At 34.3% G+C, this 22,541-nt stretch overlaps 1 protein-coding gene across 4 annotated transcripts in view; it reads right to left on the bottom strand.

Moving 5' to 3' along the window:
- Window positions 1-22,541, bottom strand: part of COL11A1 (collagen type XI alpha 1 chain) — a 223,231-nt gene that overhangs the window by 70,496 nt on the left and 130,194 nt on the right. For all 4 annotated transcript variants that reach the window (XM_040232197.1, XM_040232199.1, XM_040232200.1 and 1 more), the window contains 10 exons: window positions 21,209-21,262; window positions 21,035-21,079; window positions 20,841-20,894; window positions 20,681-20,725; window positions 18,037-18,090; window positions 11,786-11,839; window positions 6,183-6,236; window positions 3,422-3,529; window positions 2,933-3,022; window positions 2,617-2,670 (listed from right to left, as the gene is read on the bottom strand). In XM_040232197.1, the coding sequence (XP_040088131.1) occupies window positions 2,617-2,670; window positions 2,933-3,022; window positions 3,422-3,529; window positions 6,183-6,236; window positions 11,786-11,839; window positions 18,037-18,090; window positions 20,681-20,725; window positions 20,841-20,894; window positions 21,035-21,079; window positions 21,209-21,262 (612 nt within the window). The remainder of the gene's footprint in view (window positions 1-2,616; window positions 2,671-2,932; window positions 3,023-3,421; window positions 3,530-6,182; window positions 6,237-11,785; window positions 11,840-18,036; window positions 18,091-20,680; window positions 20,726-20,840; window positions 20,895-21,034; window positions 21,080-21,208; window positions 21,263-22,541) is intronic.

The following is a 22,541-nucleotide window of genomic DNA, read 5'->3' as shown; positions in this document are numbered from 1 at the left end:
ATCAATTTATATCCTGTTATATCTCTATCTCCTGGCCATAGTATGTACCTCATAAATATATTAATTTCAACTGTCCAAAGAACTGGGATAACATGTTTGCTTGGGTCCTAAAAATAACTTAAAACAACTTAAATGTTCTACTCATGATTCAGGTTTCACAGATGCATCACCATTGATCTTAAAAAAAATGAATCCATATTACAAAATAAAATTCACTTTAGAATCTAAAGTTCTGGGTAAATAGATTGCATTGCAATGAAAATTTTGAAGATTCTACCTATGCTCAAAGTGGCTTCCAGTTGGTTTAGTGATAAAGAATCCACCTGCCAATGCAGGAGTCACCAAAATGTGGTTTTGATCCCTGCGTCTGGAAGATACTCTGGAGGAGAAAATGGCAACCTATTTCAGTATTCTTGCTGGGATAATCTCATGTATGGAGGAGCTTAATGGGCTACAGTTCACAGGGTCACAAAGAGTCAGACACAACTGAGCATGCATGTAAATATCTATGCTCAAGTTTAAGTACTTCTGTCTTATTCAACTATTTTTCCTACTAGGGCTACCACCACTAACTTATCAGGGTATCTTAAAATGTTCTATATTTTTATGAATATTAAATATTATTTTTCTTTTAAAAAAATCTTTATCAGATATCCATACCACCATAATCATTGTACTATGACATTTGTATGATCTCAGATTAAATATAATGTTAATCAATCTGCCAAAGATTGTATTGTTATTTTCTTAGTATTATTTATGTTGTACACTTCTCTGGTGGCTCAGACGGTAAAGCATCTGCCTGCAATGCGGGAGACCCAGGTTCGATCCCTGGGTTGGGAAGATACCCTGGAAAAAGAAATGGCAACCCACTCCAGTATTCTTGCCTGGGAAATCCCATGGACGCAGGAGCCTGGTTGGCCTACGGTCCACGGGGTCGCAAAGAGTTGGACACGATTGAGTGACTTCACTTTCACATGTTGTACACACTTAACTCCAATATCAGGATGTATGATAAATTTAAATAGGGAGATATGGAATGATTATATTGACAACACTCTGCTGTGAATGGAACCAAAATAATTCAAGGAACTTACAGTCTTAATGAAAGAGACAACCAAACACATTCCAATGCAATTTCTAAAATATAAATCATAACAAAGAGAACAAGGGTGAAGAAATTTCACTAATATATGAAATGGAGGCAAACTGTCCAAAGATGACCTTATGGAGATTTAATGTTTAAACTTGATCTCTATAGATGAGTAGGATTTTTTTTTTCAAATAGAGATAGGACAAATGGGGTTTCTTGGAAGAAGAAAAGTATATTCTCAGCAAAGTGTAAAAATTGTGTTAGTATGATAAACAAGAAGTCCAGTGCATTAAATTGGGTAGAATTAGAATATAGGCTTTTGGAAAATAAAATAGATGATAGTGATGGCGATCAAATTTTGAAGAAACTTCTTGGTCATAATGAGGAGTTTGGTTTCCAAAGACAGGGTGGGACCATGACATACGTATAAGCAGAAAAACGGCACTGTTAAGGATGTGTATTCCCTGGTGGCTCAGACAGTAAAGAATCTGCCTTCAGTGCAGGAAGTCTGGGTTCAATCCGTGGGTTGGGAAGATCCCCTGTAGATGGGAATGGCTACCCACTTCAGTATTCTTGCCTGGAGAATTCCATGGACAAAGGAGCCTGGTAGGCTCTTGCCTAGAGTGTTCCATAGACAGAGGAGCCTGGTGGGTTATGTATGGTACATGGGGTTGCAAAGAGTCAAACATGACTAAGCAACTGACATTAAGCTATAACTCTAGAATCAGTGGGCAAAACCAACTGAAGAGTAAAAATGGAGTTAGGAGGTAGGTTAAGACACTATTAAGCAAGGCGAGAAAGGAAAGAGTCTGAACAAAGGTGATGGTAGTGGAAACAGAAAGGGGGACAAATTGAAGAAATATTTTGGAGGTGGAGCTAATATGACTTCCGTGTGTTATATAAGGAAGTTAAGAGGAGAGTTTAGGCAACTTTCAGCTTTTTAGATTAGTGAAATAAAAGGGAGAATGAGAAGAAACCACTAAAAATGATATCTTGGCTATTGGTAACTTCACAGATAAAAATGAAGGTAAACTTATGGAAAAAAATAAAGGCTGTATTTAATGCTTTCTGGGGGATTGACACATATCCCAATAAAATAAAAATCTAATATTTACTCATTTTCCAATTATTTCATAAGGTTGCAATGACTAAGCAATCTAGATAACAAATAAAGTGGATACACGCCTTTCATATTTATGGTTTTTTTAAAAAATAAACATTAATAAAATTCAAGTACTCAGAATCAGACAAATTATGATTTATTTTCTCAGGTATTTCAAGAGGCAAGATAGTTCCTTTCACCTCTTGACAGCAGTGGTAAAATAAATATTTTCAATCATCTAAGCACTTCTGTTTCTGCACTCATGAGAGCATGCAATTAGTAGAGACCAGGCATTGACTGATTTGATTGACATATGTTTATTTTCTCTTCCATACACTGTGGGATCACAGCATGAGAGTAATGAAAGAAGTGCTGTAATTTGCAACTATGGATTGCATGGCTATTTTATAATCATACTTACAACTGGACCTGGTGGGCCCTGGGGACCTTCTCCTCCTTTCAGTCCAGGTGCACCCTGGGAAAAGTGAAAAGCAAAGAAAATGAATTGATATGAGTTGAATATAAATAAGAGGTGATGTATGACTGAAATAATGAGAATGTTAGGAAGTGATTCCAGACACAAATATATTAATCTATTGCTCTATGTTTTACCACAACCAGTGCATATGCTCACATATTTCCCTTTAATTACTCATGAATCTTTATTTAGTTGAGACCAAAAGAATGCTTCTAAAAAGCAATCTTATTTACATGTTTCATTAATATGTTAATTATACCTGAGCTCCAGGAAGCCCTCTTTCACCTGGGAAACCACGTAGTCCTGCTGGGCCATCTTTTCCTGAGACACCTTGAGGACCTGGGTCACCCTAAGGAATATAATATACATCCATCATAGGAAGTAAACTTACATGCTCCCCAAAACAAAACTAATTACCTCAAACCTAGTGTGAGTAAAGTTTGAAAATCATTTAATGATGAGAGTAGTGTGTGGAATGTCACATACATTAAAATGAACTAACCACTATCTACAGCTGAGTATACATGAATGGGTGGTTTTATGGTCAATGAAGCAAAATGTTCTCATATTTTTGTTCAGTCATGACTTGAAGTACAATAAACTGAATATTTTACTAAGATATCTTTCTGACATTCATTTAAATACTACACCAACGTTTAGAGAATCTATAGACAAGTAATGAGAAGCTACAGTAGAAAGTAAATGGGTGATTTCAGCCAAGAAAATTCCAACAGCATGGTGTATGTACCTTTGCACCTTCTTTTCCTGCAGCACCAGGAAGACCTTGCTCCCCAGGAGGGCCAGGAGGGCCAGGATGTCCACGTTCACCTATTGGACCAGTCTCACCAGTTGGTCCCTAAAGTAGATAAACAAACTTCATCAGATTGCTCTTTTATTTTTTGGCAAAGATAACAAATATCACTCCCTTTCACAAAGGTATATCATTTTCAAATTATTTTCATGGTGTCCTACAAAATTGCATATAAAGCACTGAAAGTAAAATACTTGATAGAAGTCTGAAAGATTAGTATAATCTTGATTAAAATCTGAGTGTGTAAATGGAATATATAGATAAATTTAAAGAGCTGTTTTCTTTGTTTAATACCAGATTTTTTCAGAGTGAAGTCAGTCTAAATATTGTTAAAAAACATTTTATCATTATAATTTCATCTCCTTCCCTCTTTTTATATAAGATGTCAAGTAAATTTAAAAATAAAAGAGGCATTATTAATACCAAACTGGTAGCTAGTCAGTGACTCACTGCTTGATAATAAGCTCTTGTTCCCCGGAACCGAAACAACCAAAGTGGTTCTCCTTGGAATTTCCATGACTGGAGACCTTCCAATTGTAAATCTACATTGATTTGATAGTCTAGAGAATGTGTCAGGGGGATCCTGAAAACCATGGATTTCAGTTGGCAATTCCTTCAGGCCAAAGACTATAACAAATAGCCCACTGCCTTAAACTGCTGCAAATGCCAAAGAGAAAAATGTCAGGTTATTTATGTGTCCCCTGAGTCGTGCCATTCTGTGGTGCTAGACTTTAATGAGCTTTCAAGTGTAAATAGAGAATGGTCACCAGTCGCTCTCTGTCTCTGCTTAGAATAAAGTTAAGGATATATAAAGGGAAATTTTCCAGATGCTAATGTTGTTAAACAGTCCAGTGTATTACTTAAATTGCTTATAGGCTATCATTCTCTCTTATTTTTCTAAAACTGCAACAGATTCTTACCTTTTGGACTTGGATTAGGGAAAAAAAACACATCTACCCCAAATTTGGGTATCTAGATTTAAATTCTTTTAATTATGTATTACTGAAAGCCCCCAAGTTATCATTAATGTGCAAGCATTTCTCCCCAAAGGAAGTTTTCCTTAAACATCAATCAGAATTTCAATGTAATGGCTATCACCAAGACAAAAATAAGCAGTGATTTACATGAATGTACAAATAAAAAAGAGTGGATATCAAGTATTGCAATCAATATTGCTCCTATTAAATCACTTCCTATGTCCTAACATGAAAATATGATTAAATCTGAAATAGGCTATTGAATTTTCTTATTTAAAGGACCAATGAAGAAAAATAATCCAATGAAGATGCATAATCATAATACATCTGCTATTTTTATGCCTTAAAGTAAGAGGACAGAAAGGACATGGTTTTCAGAAACCAGATGTTTGCATTAGGCAGAGATAAACTTTCAAAAATGCGAGGATCTGAAAATTTTAGTTAAACCTCAAGCTGTTTACATTCTAGTCGGGGCCCTAATTCTACTTCTGTTGATAAGTGACATAATAGGAATCATTCTTTTAGTTAAATTTTCACAGAAAATTGTTTTGAAGTTGTTTGGAATAAAGAAAAACAAAAGTATTTTAGAGGCTTTTTAAAATTGATAGGCAATTAATTAAAAGAAAGGCTCAACATATACACACAGAGAAGTATGCAAAAAGAGTATCATGGACACTGTCTTTTCCTTGATAAAGTAGCAAACAGAAATTCCTTTGGTTCAAGATTGACCTCTGAAATTAAAAGGATCAGCCAATCCAAGAATTCTTCATTTTTGCTTCTATCACACATATTCCTAGAAAGAAGATACATATTTTGTTTCTGTGTTGTGTGTGTGTGTGTGTATGTGTTTGAGTTAACAAAGTATTAAGAACTAATTATAGGCTGAGAAAAGACTATTTAAAGCAATTAAGTAATTAAGATACTTTACTGCTCTGACTCTTTTGCTATAATTTGTAAGTAGCAGGGGTAAAATTCCAGCTGAGTAAACTAAATGTGTCTTGTCCATTCAATATGTTATGCCAGAATAAAAACCTTGTTTTCTATCCCCACAAGTTATTGTCTACAATATTTAATACTATAATTCAGGGTACTACCTTAAACTTTGAGATTCTTTCTGCCACCTCTCTTGAAAAAGCTACTTGTCTTTGCCATTACTTCTATCAATATACACTCAAAGATTACACACTCATATTTTATCACTGATGGAAATCATTGTTAAGAAAAGAGAAATTTTAAGAAAGATGTAATATAATATACACATTTTAACATTTTACAAGAATTATGTTAGAAGATTTATATTTCTAATATATTATACACCTAAATTTAATTTAAACTCAGAAAACTGAAGTCATTTCAGAATCTGAAATCTCTGAATAAAGATAATGGTCAATCTATTTAAAAAGTATCTTAATGTTTTTAGCAAATTATGTCATGATAAGGCTTTTGTGTCACCTTCATTGTGAACTTTCTGACTCATTTTCATTATTTATTTTATTTTTCTCTTTCATTCATTCAGGCAACTGAAAAATTGCTTTAGTTAACTAATGGTTTTCTGAAGTTCATTTGATGTAGGCAAATTGCATATATTTAAATACCATTTAAATTATAAAAATATATTAGTACTAAAATTCTCAAAATAAAATAAATTTCATACAACTTAGCAAAAGTTAAAATATAAACAGAAAAATAAATCTTGTTAGGAAATAAGTAGTGGAACGTACCTGTGGTCCAACAACACCCCCTGGCCCAGGAGGGCCGGTCTTGCCTTGAAATCCCTAAGGAGAAAAAAACAAAAGAACTATAAAAGCTATCCAGGACACAAAACATAAATTATAATTCTCTGAGATAGTTGAATAATTCACTCTAAAAGGAAGCCATCTTTTGGCTAAAAATTTCTTGCCTCATAAATCCCATGGACAGAGGAGCTTGTTGCAAATATCCTACAGTCGATAGGGTTGCAAAAAGTTGGACACAATTGAGTGACTAAGCGTGCACACAAGCACTTGTTTCTAAATGCCTATAAATTATTACATTACAGTTCTCTTTACATTTAAAATTTATTGTCTTCACTATTTTATACTGTAGTTCTATGATTATCTTCAATAAGTTTAAAAAAGAAAATACGAAAATGAGATGAAGCTGGAGCAAAACTGTTCTTACCCCTCATTCCCTGTGTCAGACAACACAGAAATTTTAATCTAGAAACATTTATGGATGAAATAAGTCATGACTTAGAGACTGTTTGTAACAGTCCACTGGTTCTTCATGCAGAGATAAATCTACAGTCTGTGATATCAGTGCATTTTTCTTTCCTCTGTTACAACAATCTCATAAAATAAGATATAAAAATAAATTTATAAAAAGAATATTTAAATGATTTGTCACATTTCAATATTTTATCAGTTTTGTTTCTTAAAATCCAAGAGAATATACTTACAAATGTATCATACATATATTGTAGTCATTAGAATAAAATCCAGTACGTGAGCTCATGTACTCACTAAACAAGGCCTTTGGCATACATTCTGGTACCTCTGTTTCTCTTGACTCCTGGGTTATTTTCTGCATGACTGTATTATGAATAGCAAATTTCCTTCTCATGTGAGTTAATTTACACTTAACAGTTGGAGAAAGATTCAAAATGCTGAGAGAAAAATGTGCCAAAGAACTGAATTAAAGCATATAATATTTGCAAAAGTTTTATTCACTATAACATGAGATTGGAAATAAAAAAGTTAGAAAGCAAGGGAGAGAAACTGGCTCCACACTTGTATCATGACCTTCCTGATAATTATTATTACATTATTTATAAAAATGAACTTAAAAACAGTAAAAAGAAAAAATTTTCTATTTGTAATTTTTTATCCTATTTTTAAAACACATTAATTTTTAAAACCCTCAGGTTTCTGCTTTAGTTATCAATCACAATAACAAAATTAATCAATTCAAGGGAAATGCATTATATAATTTATTTAGAATTTTATAAACAAAATAATAGCTTTATTGCTTAATTTTAACTTTTCAGAAACTTAAATACAGTTATATTATATACATATTATTTTATGTTTTACTTTTCCACTGAGAGCTAAGAGCTCTTAGCAGCTACTTTTACCATTTGTTTACATCATTTAGTCCCACATCCTACCTACTCCTTAGATGGTCTCAATAATTTTCATGAAAATAATCGCTATTAATATCTGTGATTCTGATCAAGTCCTCTGCAACAAACTATTTCTCAACCTCTAGTCTCTGCTGAGTCTTAAAACTCACTCAGTAAGTGCCTACTTGACATTTTCAATGCCCTCTCACTGAAGAAATTCTGTGAAAAAATGTGTTATCCAGACTTGTACTCATACACCCTAAGAGTGTGTTAGCTCATCTGAGTGACAGATTTGTAAGGAGCTGGAAAACAGCTCTGACCATATGCCAGCTCATGCAAAATATTCAGAGTTTTGCAAGTATCTAGCAAATTTGACAGTAAAGATCTTACATATAAAATACATACAAAAAAGCTTTTATAGATCAAAATGAAGTGTGATTATTTAATATTGCCATATACTAAGACTAGTTATTTATTTTAGTATAAGTTAAAGTATGTTTTTCAAAATTCTTAAGAACAGAAATGAATTTGATACATGGCTATTAAAAACATACCTTCTATTCTGATCACTTCTATGATCAACACACAATTTGGCATTGCATTTCTAAGAAAAATGTGGGTTGTTTCAATATAATAAAATGGTCTCTCAGTTCAGTCTCTCAGTCGTGTCCGAATCTTTGTGACCCCATGGACTGCAGCACACCAGGCCTCCCTGTCCATCACCAACTCCTGGAGTTTACCCAAACTCATGTCCATTGAGTCGGTGATACCATCCAAGTATCTGTCGTCCCCTTCTCCTCCTGCCTTCAATCTTTCCCAACATCAAGGTCTTTTCAAATGAGTCAGCTCTTCCCATCAGGTGGCCAAAATACTGGAGTTTCAGCTTCAACATCAGTCCTTCCAATGAACACTCAGGACTGATGTCCCTTAGGATGGACCGGTTGGATCTCCTTTCGGTCCAAGGGATTCTCAAGAGTCATCTCCAACACCACAGTTCCAAGGCATCAATTCTTTGGCTCTCAGCTTTCTTTATAGTCCAACTCTCACATCCATACATGACTATTGGAAAAACCATAGCCTTGACTAGATGGACCTTTGTTGGCAAAGTAATATCTCTGCTTTTTAATATGCTGTCTAGGTTGGTCATAACTTTCCTTCCAAAGAGTAAGCATCTTTTAATTTCATGGCTGCAGTTACCATATGCAGTGATTTTGGACTCTAATTGCTCCTAAAAAGCTTTAAATTGTAAGATGTCAGAATGAACTTTCAGTTTAAAGATTTCTGAATGAGGACAAATCTCAAATATATCAAAATAACTTCTTTAAAATAAGGAAACACATATATATCAAAATATAGCTGCCTTAGATTTTGACTCTTGTACAAGAAAATCTTATGAATCACAGTCAATACAGAACAAGGTGAGTAAGAAAGATTCCTGAGTATAAAAGTGACTCATTGTTGTTCTTTAAGTGAATTTGAAAATAGAAATATAATTTTCCAGAAATAATTCTAGCTTTCATTTATACGAAACTACGAGATGAAAATACCTATCCTAGAATCATTAATTAACATGTTAGTTTTCCACTTTGTTTAACTTTAGACATTAGTATCACCAACTCAGTGGAGATAAGTTAGCAAGCTCTGGGAGATGGTGAAGGGCAGGGAAGCCTGGTGTGCTGCAGTCCATGGGGTCGCAAAGAGTTGGACATGACTGAGCGACTGAACAACAACAATAATATTGTTGCTCTTGATAGAAGCAGAAGCTCTTGATTAAATTGAAGACAAAAGGGATTTTGTAATAATAATTCTCTAGGTACCCCTTCCTCAAAAGACATTTTTGAAATATTCTAAAGTTATTCCCAAGAAGCTACACCATGACTTAGAAATGACTGACTGCAATATTTGAATGAGAATGCATTTGCAAATTTGAGTGTGGATTATCCTTTAGAGAGCTTATTCCTTGTTCACCACACAAATGTCATTCCCAAGATGACCCCCAAACAATTGTACTCTTTGGCCTCACTAATTCATTCTTGATTTTGCTGTGTAATCCAAGACTTTGAAGTTTACTAAATCTGACTAAAACCAAGAGTCGTTACAGGAAGAATTGTCACTTGGTGAGCAAAACAGAAATTGGCTGCTGCTTCCAGATTGTTTTTCCCATGCAGAAAAGCATTGTGTTTTCAGATCTGTTATTCTGTACTTCAATTGAACTCCTAATATGTACTGATGCTAGCAGAATACCCTAGGATAATTTTGAGACACATAGTCAAAGGCAGTCTGTCTTGTAGTTTTGTTAAGAAATCTGGATAAAATTAATGACTGTTAAGAGCCAAAAATTGAAATCAAGGAACGATACTAACCCGCCTTGACAATTTCTGATTAGATTACCATCCCACTAAAAGAGCCAGATACAAGGTTTTGTAACAGTGGCAAAATAAATAAACAAAACCATCAGGATTCTTAAACCATAGCTGAGATGCCAGTTTCCCCTCTGCCCCAATCACTCTTACACAAGCTGTTCAGACAATTTGTTTAATGTTATATTCCTCATAATTTAAGCTACATTTTTTTCCATTTTCTTACCTGATAGGAGAGGGTTTATTTGACATAGTTCTAGGTGAATTACAGATTTATGGTTCCAACTTCAGTAAATATTTCATCCCTTAATTTTGGATACAAGAACCTATTATCTGAATGGGTTTATTGTAATGTGTCTCCTTTAGAGACTGGAAGGGTGAAAGACTTGTAAATGTATCTGTAAACAAAGACTTCAGTGAAAGGGTCAAGGATGACAACCTTGTGGAGGGATCCAAATGATAATGACATCTTTTCCATCAGCAAATACCCAAAATGTTCTTATTGAAAATAAGGAAAATCAAGTAATATGCATGTCCCCAAATAATCATATTCATTTAGGTATTTAGCCACCAAATGGGTATCTGTATGGATTTTAGGAGAAGGCAATGGAACCCCACTCCAGTACTCTTGCCTGGAGAATCCCACGGATGGAAGAGCCTGGTAGGCTGTGACATGACTGAGTGACTTCCCTTTCACTATTCACTGTCATGCATTGGAGAAGGAATTGGCAACCTACTCCAGTGTTCTTCCCTGGAGAATCCCAGGGACAGGAGAGCCTTGTGGGCTGCCGTCCATGGGGTCGGACAGAGTCAGATACGACTGAAGTGACTTAGCAGCAGCAGCAGTATGTATTTTATATGTATTTTTTTAATTTAAATTTATTTATTTTAATTAGAGGCTACTTTACAATATTGTATTGGTTTTGCCACACATCAACATGAATCCACCACAGGTGCACATGTGTTCCCAATCCTGAACCCCCCTCCCACCTCCCTCCCTGTACCATCCCTCTGGGTCATCCCAGTGCACCAGCTCCAAGCATCCTGTATCCTGCATTAGACCTAGACTGGCAATTCGTTTCTTATATGATATTATACATGTTTCAATGCCATTCTCCCAAATCATCCCACCCTCTCCCTCTCCCACAGAGTCCAAAAGACTGTTCTACACATCTGTGTCTCTTGCTGTCTCGCATACAGGGTTATTGTTACCATCTTTCTAAATTTCATATATATGCGTTAGTATACTATATTGGTATTTCATGCCAGTCAGAATGGCTGCGATCAGAAAGTCTACAAACAATAAATGCTGGAGAGGGTGTGGAGAAAAGGGAACCCTCTTACACTGTTGGTGGGAATGCAAACTAGTACAGCCACTATGGAGAACAGTGTGGAGATTCCTTAAAAAACTGGAAATAGAACTGCCATACGACCCAGCAATCCCACTGCTGGGCATACACACCGAGGAAACCAGAATTGAAAGAGACACATGTACCCCAATGTTCATCGCAGCACTGTTTATAATAGCCAGGACATGGAAGCAACCTAGATGTCCATCAGCAGATGAATGGATAAGAAAGCTGTGGTACATATACACAATGGAGTATTACTCAGCCATTAAAAAGAATACGTTTGAATCAGTTCTGATGAGGTGGATGAGACTGGAGCCGATTATACAGAGTGAAGTAAGCCAGAAAAAAAAAAAAAAAAACCACCAATATATATATTTTAAAAAGATTAAATGGAATTAATTTTGATATTGCCCTTAACCTGATATTTGACTTGTTAATAATAAAGTATCTTTCTGTGAAATGATGAGATGCTAGAGATAGAAAATGTTAATCAGAAGAGCGGGATCACTTACAGTCTCTCCACGTTGTCCAGGGTGTCCTGGCAGGCCATCTTTTCCAGGTGGTCCCTGAAATCACAAATATTCAACATCAAATGTCACAAGTATTTCTTGAATCATTTTAGAATCTAAATATAATGTTAGACAATTTTCTTATATCTTCATTAGATATGCTATTTTGATGTTCTGTTGATTTTATATATGTAGTACATGTAAAGGGGCTTCCGCAGAGGCTCAGAGGTAAGGGATACACCTGTGATGCAGAAGATGCAGGATAAGTGGGTTCAGTCCCTAAGCTGAGACGATACCATGGAGGAGGGCATGGCAACCCACTCCAGTGTTCTCGCCTGGAGAATCCCATGGACAGAGGAGCCTGGCAGGCTAGAATCCACAGGGTCACGAAATGTCAGACACGACTGAAGGGATTGAGCATGAGCAGGTAGTATGTGTAAATATCTCTTTAGTATAATTCTATGAGCTTCTCTGGTGGTTCAGACAGTAAAGTCTGCCTGCAGTGCAGGAGACTAAGTTTGATCCCTGGGTCAGGAAGATCTGCTAGAGAAAGAAATTACTACCCATTCCAGTATCCTTGCCTGAGAAATCCTATGGAGAGAGGAACCTGGCAGACTAGAGTTCATGGGGTTTCAAAGAGTTGGACATGACTGAGTGAATAAACTACCAGACAGCTATAAGTCAGACCAACACAATATTATAAAACTGTAATCTGAGTATTTTACATTTAAATTATTTCATTAGCAACTATATTTTTAAATAGCATATCCACATATTTGTATTTTATTTTTGCAAAAATAATAATTCTTCAGTACTTGACAAATGAATTTTTTCCCTTACTTTTGTTGTTATTTGGTGAATATTTTTAATTCAATTTCCTGTGCATCAAGACTTAAATAATAGAGATAGATGGTGTCCTCTAGTGGTGGTCTGAGCTTCTAACTGACAAGAATGTGAAAGAAATAAAAACTCTCACAAACAACAGCATTTTACTTCTCAGTTGCTTCAGGTAAACAAAACAAGGGCACCACTCAATTTTAGAAGTTACCAGGCCCAATTTTTCCCACTAGCTTTTCTTAAATACCCTCTTGGAAGCATAACGTCTCTTAAACACTGGAGAGCACGTCCACTGTGCTATCACTTTAGGTAAATGATGCTGTCTTTGTCATGACTGAAAAAAATAAGTGAGGCTCATCAACTAGGTATTTAAGGTAAAAACCTTGAGAGGGTTGTTTAGATACTTAGTAGAAATAGATGGCTTCTTTAGAATGCATTGTGGATGACTCATCCTACACAGAAAGCATTAAGCATCAAGTTCAAATTTCAAAATATGTATAATAGGTATAGGCAGAGATATTCTTAGGTGAGAATGTCTGGGTAAATGAAGGAAATGATCACGTCAATGACAACATGTTTAATGATAACTGGTATACCTCTCACAGCTTAATTATTTGAATAAACCTACTCAGGTATTAAAAATACACTATTTACATAAATCTATTTTCAAGTATTTTCAAGTATCAATTCTTTGTATATGAAGTTTGCAAAAAAAAGTATTTCCATATAATATCATTTTCACAGCTTTCTTCCACTGGAATCAGACTTTTTCTAAGTTGGTTGTAACATCTTAGGGAAAGGCTTCCTGATGGTGACTAGTACCAGCTCTCTCCCTGATCTCTTTATTGACACACTGTTTAAGTTACCAGCTCTAATTAAAGCCTCTATGATATTTCACAAGATCATTGGTTGCTCAGTGATTTGCTCATATTTTCCAGGACCATATCAGCAATTCTATTGCCATCTGCCCCAAAGACCAAAACTGGAATGCTTCTAACCAAGTCCCCTAAACATTCTTGGGCATCACAGACCCATTCTTTCTTTCAAAAACATGTATTACATACTTATGTGCTGGGCACTAGGTAATCATAATATGATACAGTTCTCAGTTTGGAGGTGAAACACATAAATAAGTAATTGATTGTTACTGGATCTTGTTTAGGTTCAGTATTTCAAAGTAAATAAAAACAAATCCTACACTCTATCACTATTTTGATACATATAGGAACAAATGTGCCATCAATTGGGGTTAGCAGTAAAACTTTAAATAAAATTACAGGGTGACTGCCCAAGGATAATAAATATGAATCAGACACTTTGTTCCACCATGCTAAAATGCATCTCAAATGATGAGTTTTGCAATCAGTATAAGCTATTTATAGGGCTTCCCTGGTGGCTCAGTGGTAAAGAATCCACCGGCAAGGCAGGAGACACAGGGGACAGGAGTTCAATCCCTAGGTCCAGAAGAGCCACTCCAGTATTCTCTCCTGGTAAATCCCATTGACACAGGAGCCTGGCGGGCTATAGTCCGTAGGGTCACAAAGAGTTGGACATGACTGAGCATGCAAACACACATAAGCTATTTACATTTGTTTACCATTTGTAAATATAAAAGTTAAATCTCTCATTATATTTGTTGGTATGAAAAGTATAAATAATACTTTTATTGTAAAATATTACAACTTTTTAAAATAATGAACTTAGATCTAAATAACATCATCTGAGATGAATGTAACATGACTTTTAATGGCTTTCCTAGATATTCTATGGGAGCAGTGTGTAATAGACTATATAAAAATTCATATCATTTTTCTTGATTTAAGTATATATTCCTAATATTAAGTGATAAATCCTAAACAAGTTTATTGACTCCAAACAACTATCCAATAAAATAAATAGAATGACCAAATAATTTCATGGCATTAATTTAAAAATAATAATATCATTGATCAAAATAGATGGACATTTAATGTCATTGGAGAATGTCAGTGACAACAAATTTATCTAAGTGGGGGTTGTGTGTATATAGCAAAGTAATCTGTGTAAAGATACTTAGAAATAAATGTTAATGATCTTTTCACTTATTTGCACTGTATTGATTTCTCTATAAATAGAAGGTATCTTATAGTAGTCATGTTATAAATCTTATTAATCACCAGAGTTAACTTTTTTTTAAATTCGGTAACTGTATGCTGGCACTGGCTTGAGATAAATAGACTCTAAACATGAATATTCCAAGTACCCCATATGTATCTGTGTGAGTATACATATACACACATATGTATTTCACTTATTTATACATACATACATATATAATATATATACATTTCCTAATAATAATGAAAATGAATCAGTTAATTTGAAGGAAGAGGAGCTGGGTTCAATCCTTCTACCTGAATCCTTCCTTCTAAATATCAAAGAAATGAAGACAGTTCTTTCCTATATGTTATAAAACTGCATGCCAGAACAAATGATAGGTACTTTATTTCACACTCAAATGTTTCATTTGTCAGAGAAATAGAGTATAAAAATCATTTTGTTTAGCAGTGAAAGCAATGTTCCTTAACAGGGTCATGTCTCTCTACCAGACTGCATGCTTCTCAAGTGTAGGCATTTATTACACTTCTAATACGTAAGAGACAAAACGCACACATGATCAATGACTCAAAACTTGAAAGCTACATGAGGGAATGGACTGAAAAAATCTGAGGAAAAATATCATTCTGTGACAATAAAATTATCCTACACGAGAGAAACTTCTTAACAGTTTGCTCAAATATAGGCATGATAATGTTGAAGTTATACATATCACTGGATTTTATGTTGCTAAACAATAATCTATGAGCATGGCTTCAAAATACTTATGAATGGATCTTATGTGCACAATTTTGCAACAGTATTTTCATTTCTCTATATATGCAGCTTTGCATCATTTAATATTACATTTGGAACAAAACTGAAATAGTAAACAACATTATATGCAGGTAGTATCTATTATCCTTTGTTTAATAATAGGTATTTGTGCTAATCCTTTTATAACATTATAATATAGATAATAGCCTTTTTTGATATGTTTGCTGTAATATCAAGATTCTTAGTGATAAAAATAATATTTAACACTTAAATCAGTATTTTACAATAAATAATCCATTTTCAAATATGTGAGCTAAAGTCACATTTGAAAGTAATCAAGGAAAGAGGGAGTTATTCAAACTCAATAAAAGTACTAGAGAACATTTTATTTATTTATAAATGATTTTCAACATGTTTAAAAGTAGAATTTACTCATTTGTAACATTTATTTACATTTTAAACATCTTAATTTAGTAGTGTTCTTTTACGCAAGATTGTTATTGAACTATATTTGGTAAACTATAATTATTTATATTAGATACATAATTAGAAATTAGAAAATTTTTTAAATGTTAGCATCCAAAATGCCTTATATAACTTCCTCATACAAGGCGTATGTTGTAGTAGTTTGTAAAAACAATTCAGTTCAAAATCAGTTTAAAACATTCAGCTGAAAATCTGTATCAGTATTTCTGTAAATGAAAACATCCAGGATGTGAGTAAAGTAATTATTTACAAGGAATTAGTTATTTGTATTATTGCATTGAAAAAATTTTATTCTCAAATCATTGACTGAAAATTTTAACTGTACTCAGTTTCCTACAGAGTAGGTCATATTCATATTCAAACTATATTGGTCTTAATCTCAAACTACTTTTGAATTCACTATTGAATGTCAGGCCCATTGACCATTGGCACTGGCATCATCTGGACACTTGCCAGTAATGTCAAGTCTCAAGACCTATCTCAGACATACTGAATCAAAACCTACGGTTTTAAAAGAATACCAACATGATTTATGTGTACATTGAAGTTTGAATAGCATTGTCTACTCTGGACTAGAACAGTGCTTCACAAACATTACCATGTATCCCAACTACCCAGAGAGCTCATTAAGACACAGACTGGGCCCCTCTCCTTGAGTTCCGATTAAAGGGGTAAGGTGGAAACAGGACACTGGATTTCTAACAAAGTGCTGCTGATCTTCTTGGTGGCCTACTGGGGCCACCCTGTGAGAACAATTTCCTTTGACAGGTGGGTGCTATGGTTTGAAAGGTTGTATCCCTTTGAAATTCATATGATGAAAGTATAATGCTCAAACGTGATGTTATTAGCAAGCGGTACCTTTGGGTGGTGCTTATGTTATCTTCGTGGAACCCTCAAGAATGGAATGGTTGACTTATAAAAGTGGTTCCAGAGAACAGAAAATGAAAAGTCTGCTACCTGAAAAGGGGTCCTCACCTCATCATTCTGGGACTCCGATCTCTGACTTACAGCCTTCAGAACTCTAAGAAATAGATTCTATTTTTTATACACTAGACAATCTATGTTTTCTTTGTTATAGCAGCCAGAATGGACTAAGGCAGTAAATTGATACTAGCTCTTATAAATAAATTGAATAGGTTGCTGAAAAAGGAGAGAAAAGAGCAACTGAGCACTAGGCATGTCCTATATTCCCATAAATGTCTGTGTTGAAAGAAAAGATTTCAATTAACTTTGTGAAAATATTTGATGAGGATAGTCTAAAGACTGTGGCTCTAAATAAATTTTATAAAAAAGGGAATGATTCAAGAAGGGTCATCATTACATTTTCTTAAAAAATACGTTATAAAGACAAAAATAGTAAATACAAATAACAGACCTTAATGTGATATAAGTAATATCAGAATGTTGGAGGATGATTTTGAAGAAGGATGCATTGGATGATAAAAGATACAAGAAATTAATACACCAAATATTTAAGATTCAGTAATGATTTTTAAAGTCATCAATAATACTGAATGATTTTTAATGTCATCAATAATACTCACTGCAGTAGAAGAGTAGTTGAGAAAATAATATTCATGTCGTTCTAGTTTTGATATACTTTGAAGGGATGTTTAATCAGATATATCTAAATTATATTCAGAAATGTTTGATAAACTTCATAAGCTGAAAATACAAACTCTGGCATTAATCACCATTTTGTCTTATGGGCTTCCCTGGTGGCTCAGTGGTAAAGGATCCTCCTGTAATGCAGGAGGCCAGGAACTACAGATTCGACTCTTGGGTTGGGAAGATCTCCTGGAGGAGGGCATGGTAACCCACTCCAATATTCTTGCCTGAAGAATTCCATGAACAGAGGAGCCTGGCAGGCTGTAGTCCATAGGGTGGCATAGAGTTGGACACAACTGAAGCAACTTGGCATGCACACATGCATTTTGTTTTTATAGGAATTTGTATCAATATTTGTATCCAAATATATTTCATATATATGTGACATATAAGTCACACATAAACTGTGACTTGCAAAATTTGAGAACACTATCAAGTGAAGAAAGAGAAAGAAAAACTATGATACTTACAGGAGGGCCTTTTGGTCCAGGGAATCCAACTGGACCTTGAGGTCCTTGAGGACCCTGAAAAGAAAAAGCAGTAGGGAAATCTAAGCATATACTTTAAAAGGAACATCTTTATACTCTGAAGTTTATTTCTACAGACAGACTACACCTTGTTTACCATAATGGCAGAACTATGGGCAATACAATGAGGTAATCTGTGCTAATCTATAAGCAAAATGGACGATTTTCCACACAATTCATTACTCAAAACTGCACATCACGTAAGTAGTCTTTGCTTAAGAACACTGCAATTATTTAGAATTCATATTAAAAGTAAATAGAACATGGATGTATCAGAAAACCTTGTAGATAATCTACTTTCAATATTAGCTAAAAACATCTATAAATGGAAGATATTTCAATTCAATAGACTCCCCCAAATTATTTTTAAAATTGAGTCTATACATATTTTGACACTACAGTCATACAAAATAAAATAAATAAATTTTAAAAAAAAGAAAAAAATAAGTGACTATCTCAAAAGACCATCAGTTCAGTTCAGTCCAGTTGCTCAGTCATGTCCGACTCTTTGTGACCCCATGAATCGCATATATATACATAAATATATTGTTAAAGAAGGTCATTATAATGGGCAAATATAGGTATTTTTCATTTCTAATTCAATGGTACTACAAAACTCTCTCCTTGAACTTCCCAAATCATACATACAGAAGAGAACATTTCTGTGATATTATTTTTATTGTTCTTCAATTGTGTGCCTAAGACATAACAAATAGTTCATGATACTTAAAATTCTTTGCGAAAATGGTATATTATAGAGAGAATGTCTGATAAACTACACAGAATGCAAGAAATACATTTTGTATATTTAAAACATGTATAAATGTTTCTTGGAAATGGTTTCGAGCATACTTAAAAATTTTTTTTGTTTTTTAAAATCAGCCTTTACTTTGAGCTTCCCTGACAGCTCAGATGGTAAAGAATCTGCCTGCAATGTGGGAGACCCAGGTTCAATCCCTTGGTCGGGAAAATATCCTGGAGAAGGGAATGGCAACCCACTCCAGTATTCTTGCCTGGAGGATCTCACAGAGGAGCATGACAGGCTACAGTCCATGGGGTCACAAAGAGTCAGATACAACAGAGCGACTAACACTCACTTTACTTTGATCCTCAAAATATACTTTTCTCATTCTCAAAATGTCTTCAGAATCACAAGTGATCATGTTTTTGGGTTACACTGTTGTGTTTCAAAATAAAATCATGAAGATTTATAGCTGATACTGAGATTTTGGAATATATAATAAAATATGTAAATAGAATAGTTTGTGCTTTAAAGACAAAACTCTTAGTTATGCTACAATTTGTTAAATGGCTCTACTGGTTCTATTTCAGTTAATGATTCAGCCATTTTAATTAATTTAACTGTATATTCCAATTAAGATGACTAACACAAAATATTTAAAATGTGTATATCATTTATGTAGTCAAATGTATAGGATGAACTTAATTTGGAAATAGCTCATCAACAGTGAGAAATATTTAATAGAAACTTAATTAAACTTGATCCAAAGCCCTGAAACAAAAGTAATTTAATGTTTATTCTTGGGTCTTATACACTGACATTTCTGTCACAAATGGAAAGTTTATTTTTTAAAAAATGACCTATTCTCAGTTTTAAGTTATATATCAGAGGGTATTTCTGTTTTACTTTTTGTGAAATACCTATTATAAATTTCAATAATATAAAATGTATAATTTATTTATATTTTATAATATAAAAGGTATAATTAAAATTATAGAATATTAATTTCTTTGATAGTAATGTAGAATATTTTAAATTCTTTCAAGAGGATAGCTTTTAAAATCTGGCTGAAAAAATGCTATAGTTTGCCAAACAAACAAAGGGCGTGTTTACTTATGTATATTTAGCTTTATTTTATATCAATTGAAAAATCAGTTTACTAAATAGTTTTCCTATTTACTGGAACAGATGCTTTATCTTGATTTGAATGTTTATCAATTACGACTTAATGGCTACTGGAAGCTTGCATGTTACCAGCATAATGCTACTGCCGGCTCCAGGAACAGTGTCAGTATGGAAAGCAAGAGCGGGGGAGGAGAAGGTATAGGTGTTATATACATATTTAAAAGAAAAACAAGATTTTGGTTTGAGTTTAAGAGTTGATATCATAGGCCAGTTACATATATAATTTCTCTCACTTCTACAACAAAATTAGTAGTACTTAAGTGATGAAGATTTTTTAGGGAAGTAAATTAAACAATGGGCTTCCCAAGTGGTGCTGGTAGTAAAGAACCTAGCTGCCAATGCAAGAGACTCATAAGACACTAATTCAATCCCTGGATCAAGAAAATGTCCTGGAGAAAGACATGGCAATCCACTCCACTATTCTTGCCTGGAGAATCCTATGGACAGAGGAGCCTGGTGGGCTACAGTCCATAGGGTCACAAAGAGTCGGACATGACCAACACGACTTAGCACGCACACACATATTAAAGAATAGGAACTTTTAAACTCTGATGTTTTGTGGATGACTGCATACATGTATTTGCAAACACATGTAGCTTTTCCCAGAAATTTAAACACTTATAAATATAAACATTTATATGATGTAACTATTGTACTTACTCTTTCACCAGGAGGGCCAGGAGGGCCATCACCACCTGAAGTGCCCTGAGAAAAACAACACAAAAACAGAAAGAAATCAGTTTTGACTCCTTCCAGTAACAGCCATCCTCTGGAAGAGGAACCTACAGACAAGCCCAAATGGAACAAGCTCTGGCAGTACCTTTGGACCTGGTTTCCCAGTGGGACCTCTTGCTCCTCTTGAACCTCGAGGTCCCTGCATGTAAGAGCAAAGACGAAATTGATCTAGCTCCAATTAGATCAAAATGGCACAGGATCAGTTTTCTTTTTTGAAGCAAATTATTTTGGGAAGTTAAATCCAAAATGAAAATCACCATTTTAAATCAAGGCCCTTACCGTTGGACCACGCTGACCCCGAGGGCCCGGTTTGCCAGCTACGCCCTGTCAAAAACAGTTCAAACAGCTTCAGTATACAGTATATCACAATGAATTGCGAGTCTGGGTCTGAGAGATAGGTTCCCATGCAAGAACACTTATATTAGTCCAGAACAGTATACTTGTATATCGTACCCGGGCACCTTTCTCTCCATTGGCACCTGGAAACCCAGGAAATCCAGTGGAACCCTACAAAAATAAAAATAGTAAACAATGAGTATATTAATTAACATTTTAGCAACAAACTGAAGTCTTTTAAAATACAGTGGTTCTCATAAGTGGTTAGCATTCAAATCAAAAATATAACTTTAAGATACCATACAACCTTTATTCATGTATTGAAAAATGAACTTACAGTGACATCTGAAATCCTGGAAGCATTGAAAACATGAATTGATAACACATTTTAGTTTTCAACTTTAAGGAAATTAATCAAATATATCATTTTTCATACTAAAAAATAGCAATTAAAGGGCATTTCATATAATATAAATTTTGACTTATAATTCAACATATTTGCTTCAACTCTGAAGAAAAACTTTGTTTTTCACAAGCATGAATAATCAAATAGTAAAATAGGAGTTTTATAAAATGTTTCTCTGACTTAACATTATTATATTCTTGTAGTATACTTATCACTTTTTAGTTGAGTATTTTGTACCTTTGGAACTGGATAAAATCATAAAGATTAAAAATCTTCCTCCTTTTCTGTTTGATGTTTAAATGTGTTTAGATACAGCTGAGAGTCTAAGTCAGACTGTCCAGCATTAAAATCTGTTATGGGGATTCCAAACACATGAATTCAAGACGTTTGTCATGCAATCATGTAAGTAAATTGAGTATATCACTTATCCCCTTTGAGCATAGCTTTTTCTTCGGTAAAATGAGATTATCTGCTTCTTATAGGTACTTTGACACTTGTGGGATATAGAACTGAAGGAAGGCAAAGTATAAAAATGATAATAATAGATAACATTAAATAAGGATTATTTCAGGTCAGGAAGCAACAGTTAGAACTGGACATGGAACAACAGACTGGTTCCAAATAGGAAAAGGAGTACGTCAAGGCTGTATATTGTCACCCTGCTTATTTAACTTCTATGCAGAGTACATCATGAGAAACGCTGGACTGGAAGAAACACAAGCTGGAATCAAGATTTCAGGGAGAAATATCAATAACTTCAGATATGCAGATGACACCACCCTTATGGCAGAAAGTGAAGAGGAGCTAAAAAGTCTCTTGATGAAAGTGAAAGAGGAGAGTGAAAAGTTGGCTTAAAGCTCAACATTCAGAAAATGAAGATCATGGCATCCGGTCCCATCACTTCATGGGAAATAGATGGGGAAACAGTAGAAACAGTATCAGACTTTATTTTTGGGGACTCCAAAATCACTGCAGATGGTAACTGCAGCCGTGAAATTAAAAGACGCTTACTCCTTGGAAGAAAAGTTATGACCAACCTAGATA

The sequence above is a fragment of the Oryx dammah genome, unplaced genomic scaffold (genome assembly GCF_014754425.2).
Source record: "Oryx dammah isolate SB20612 unplaced genomic scaffold, SCBI_Odam_1.1 HiC_scaffold_28, whole genome shotgun sequence".
Classification (NCBI taxonomy): domain Eukaryota; kingdom Metazoa; phylum Chordata; class Mammalia; order Artiodactyla; family Bovidae; genus Oryx; species Oryx dammah.
Note: the sequence above shows the minus strand (reverse complement) of the source record. Positions and strands in the feature narration are given on the sequence as shown.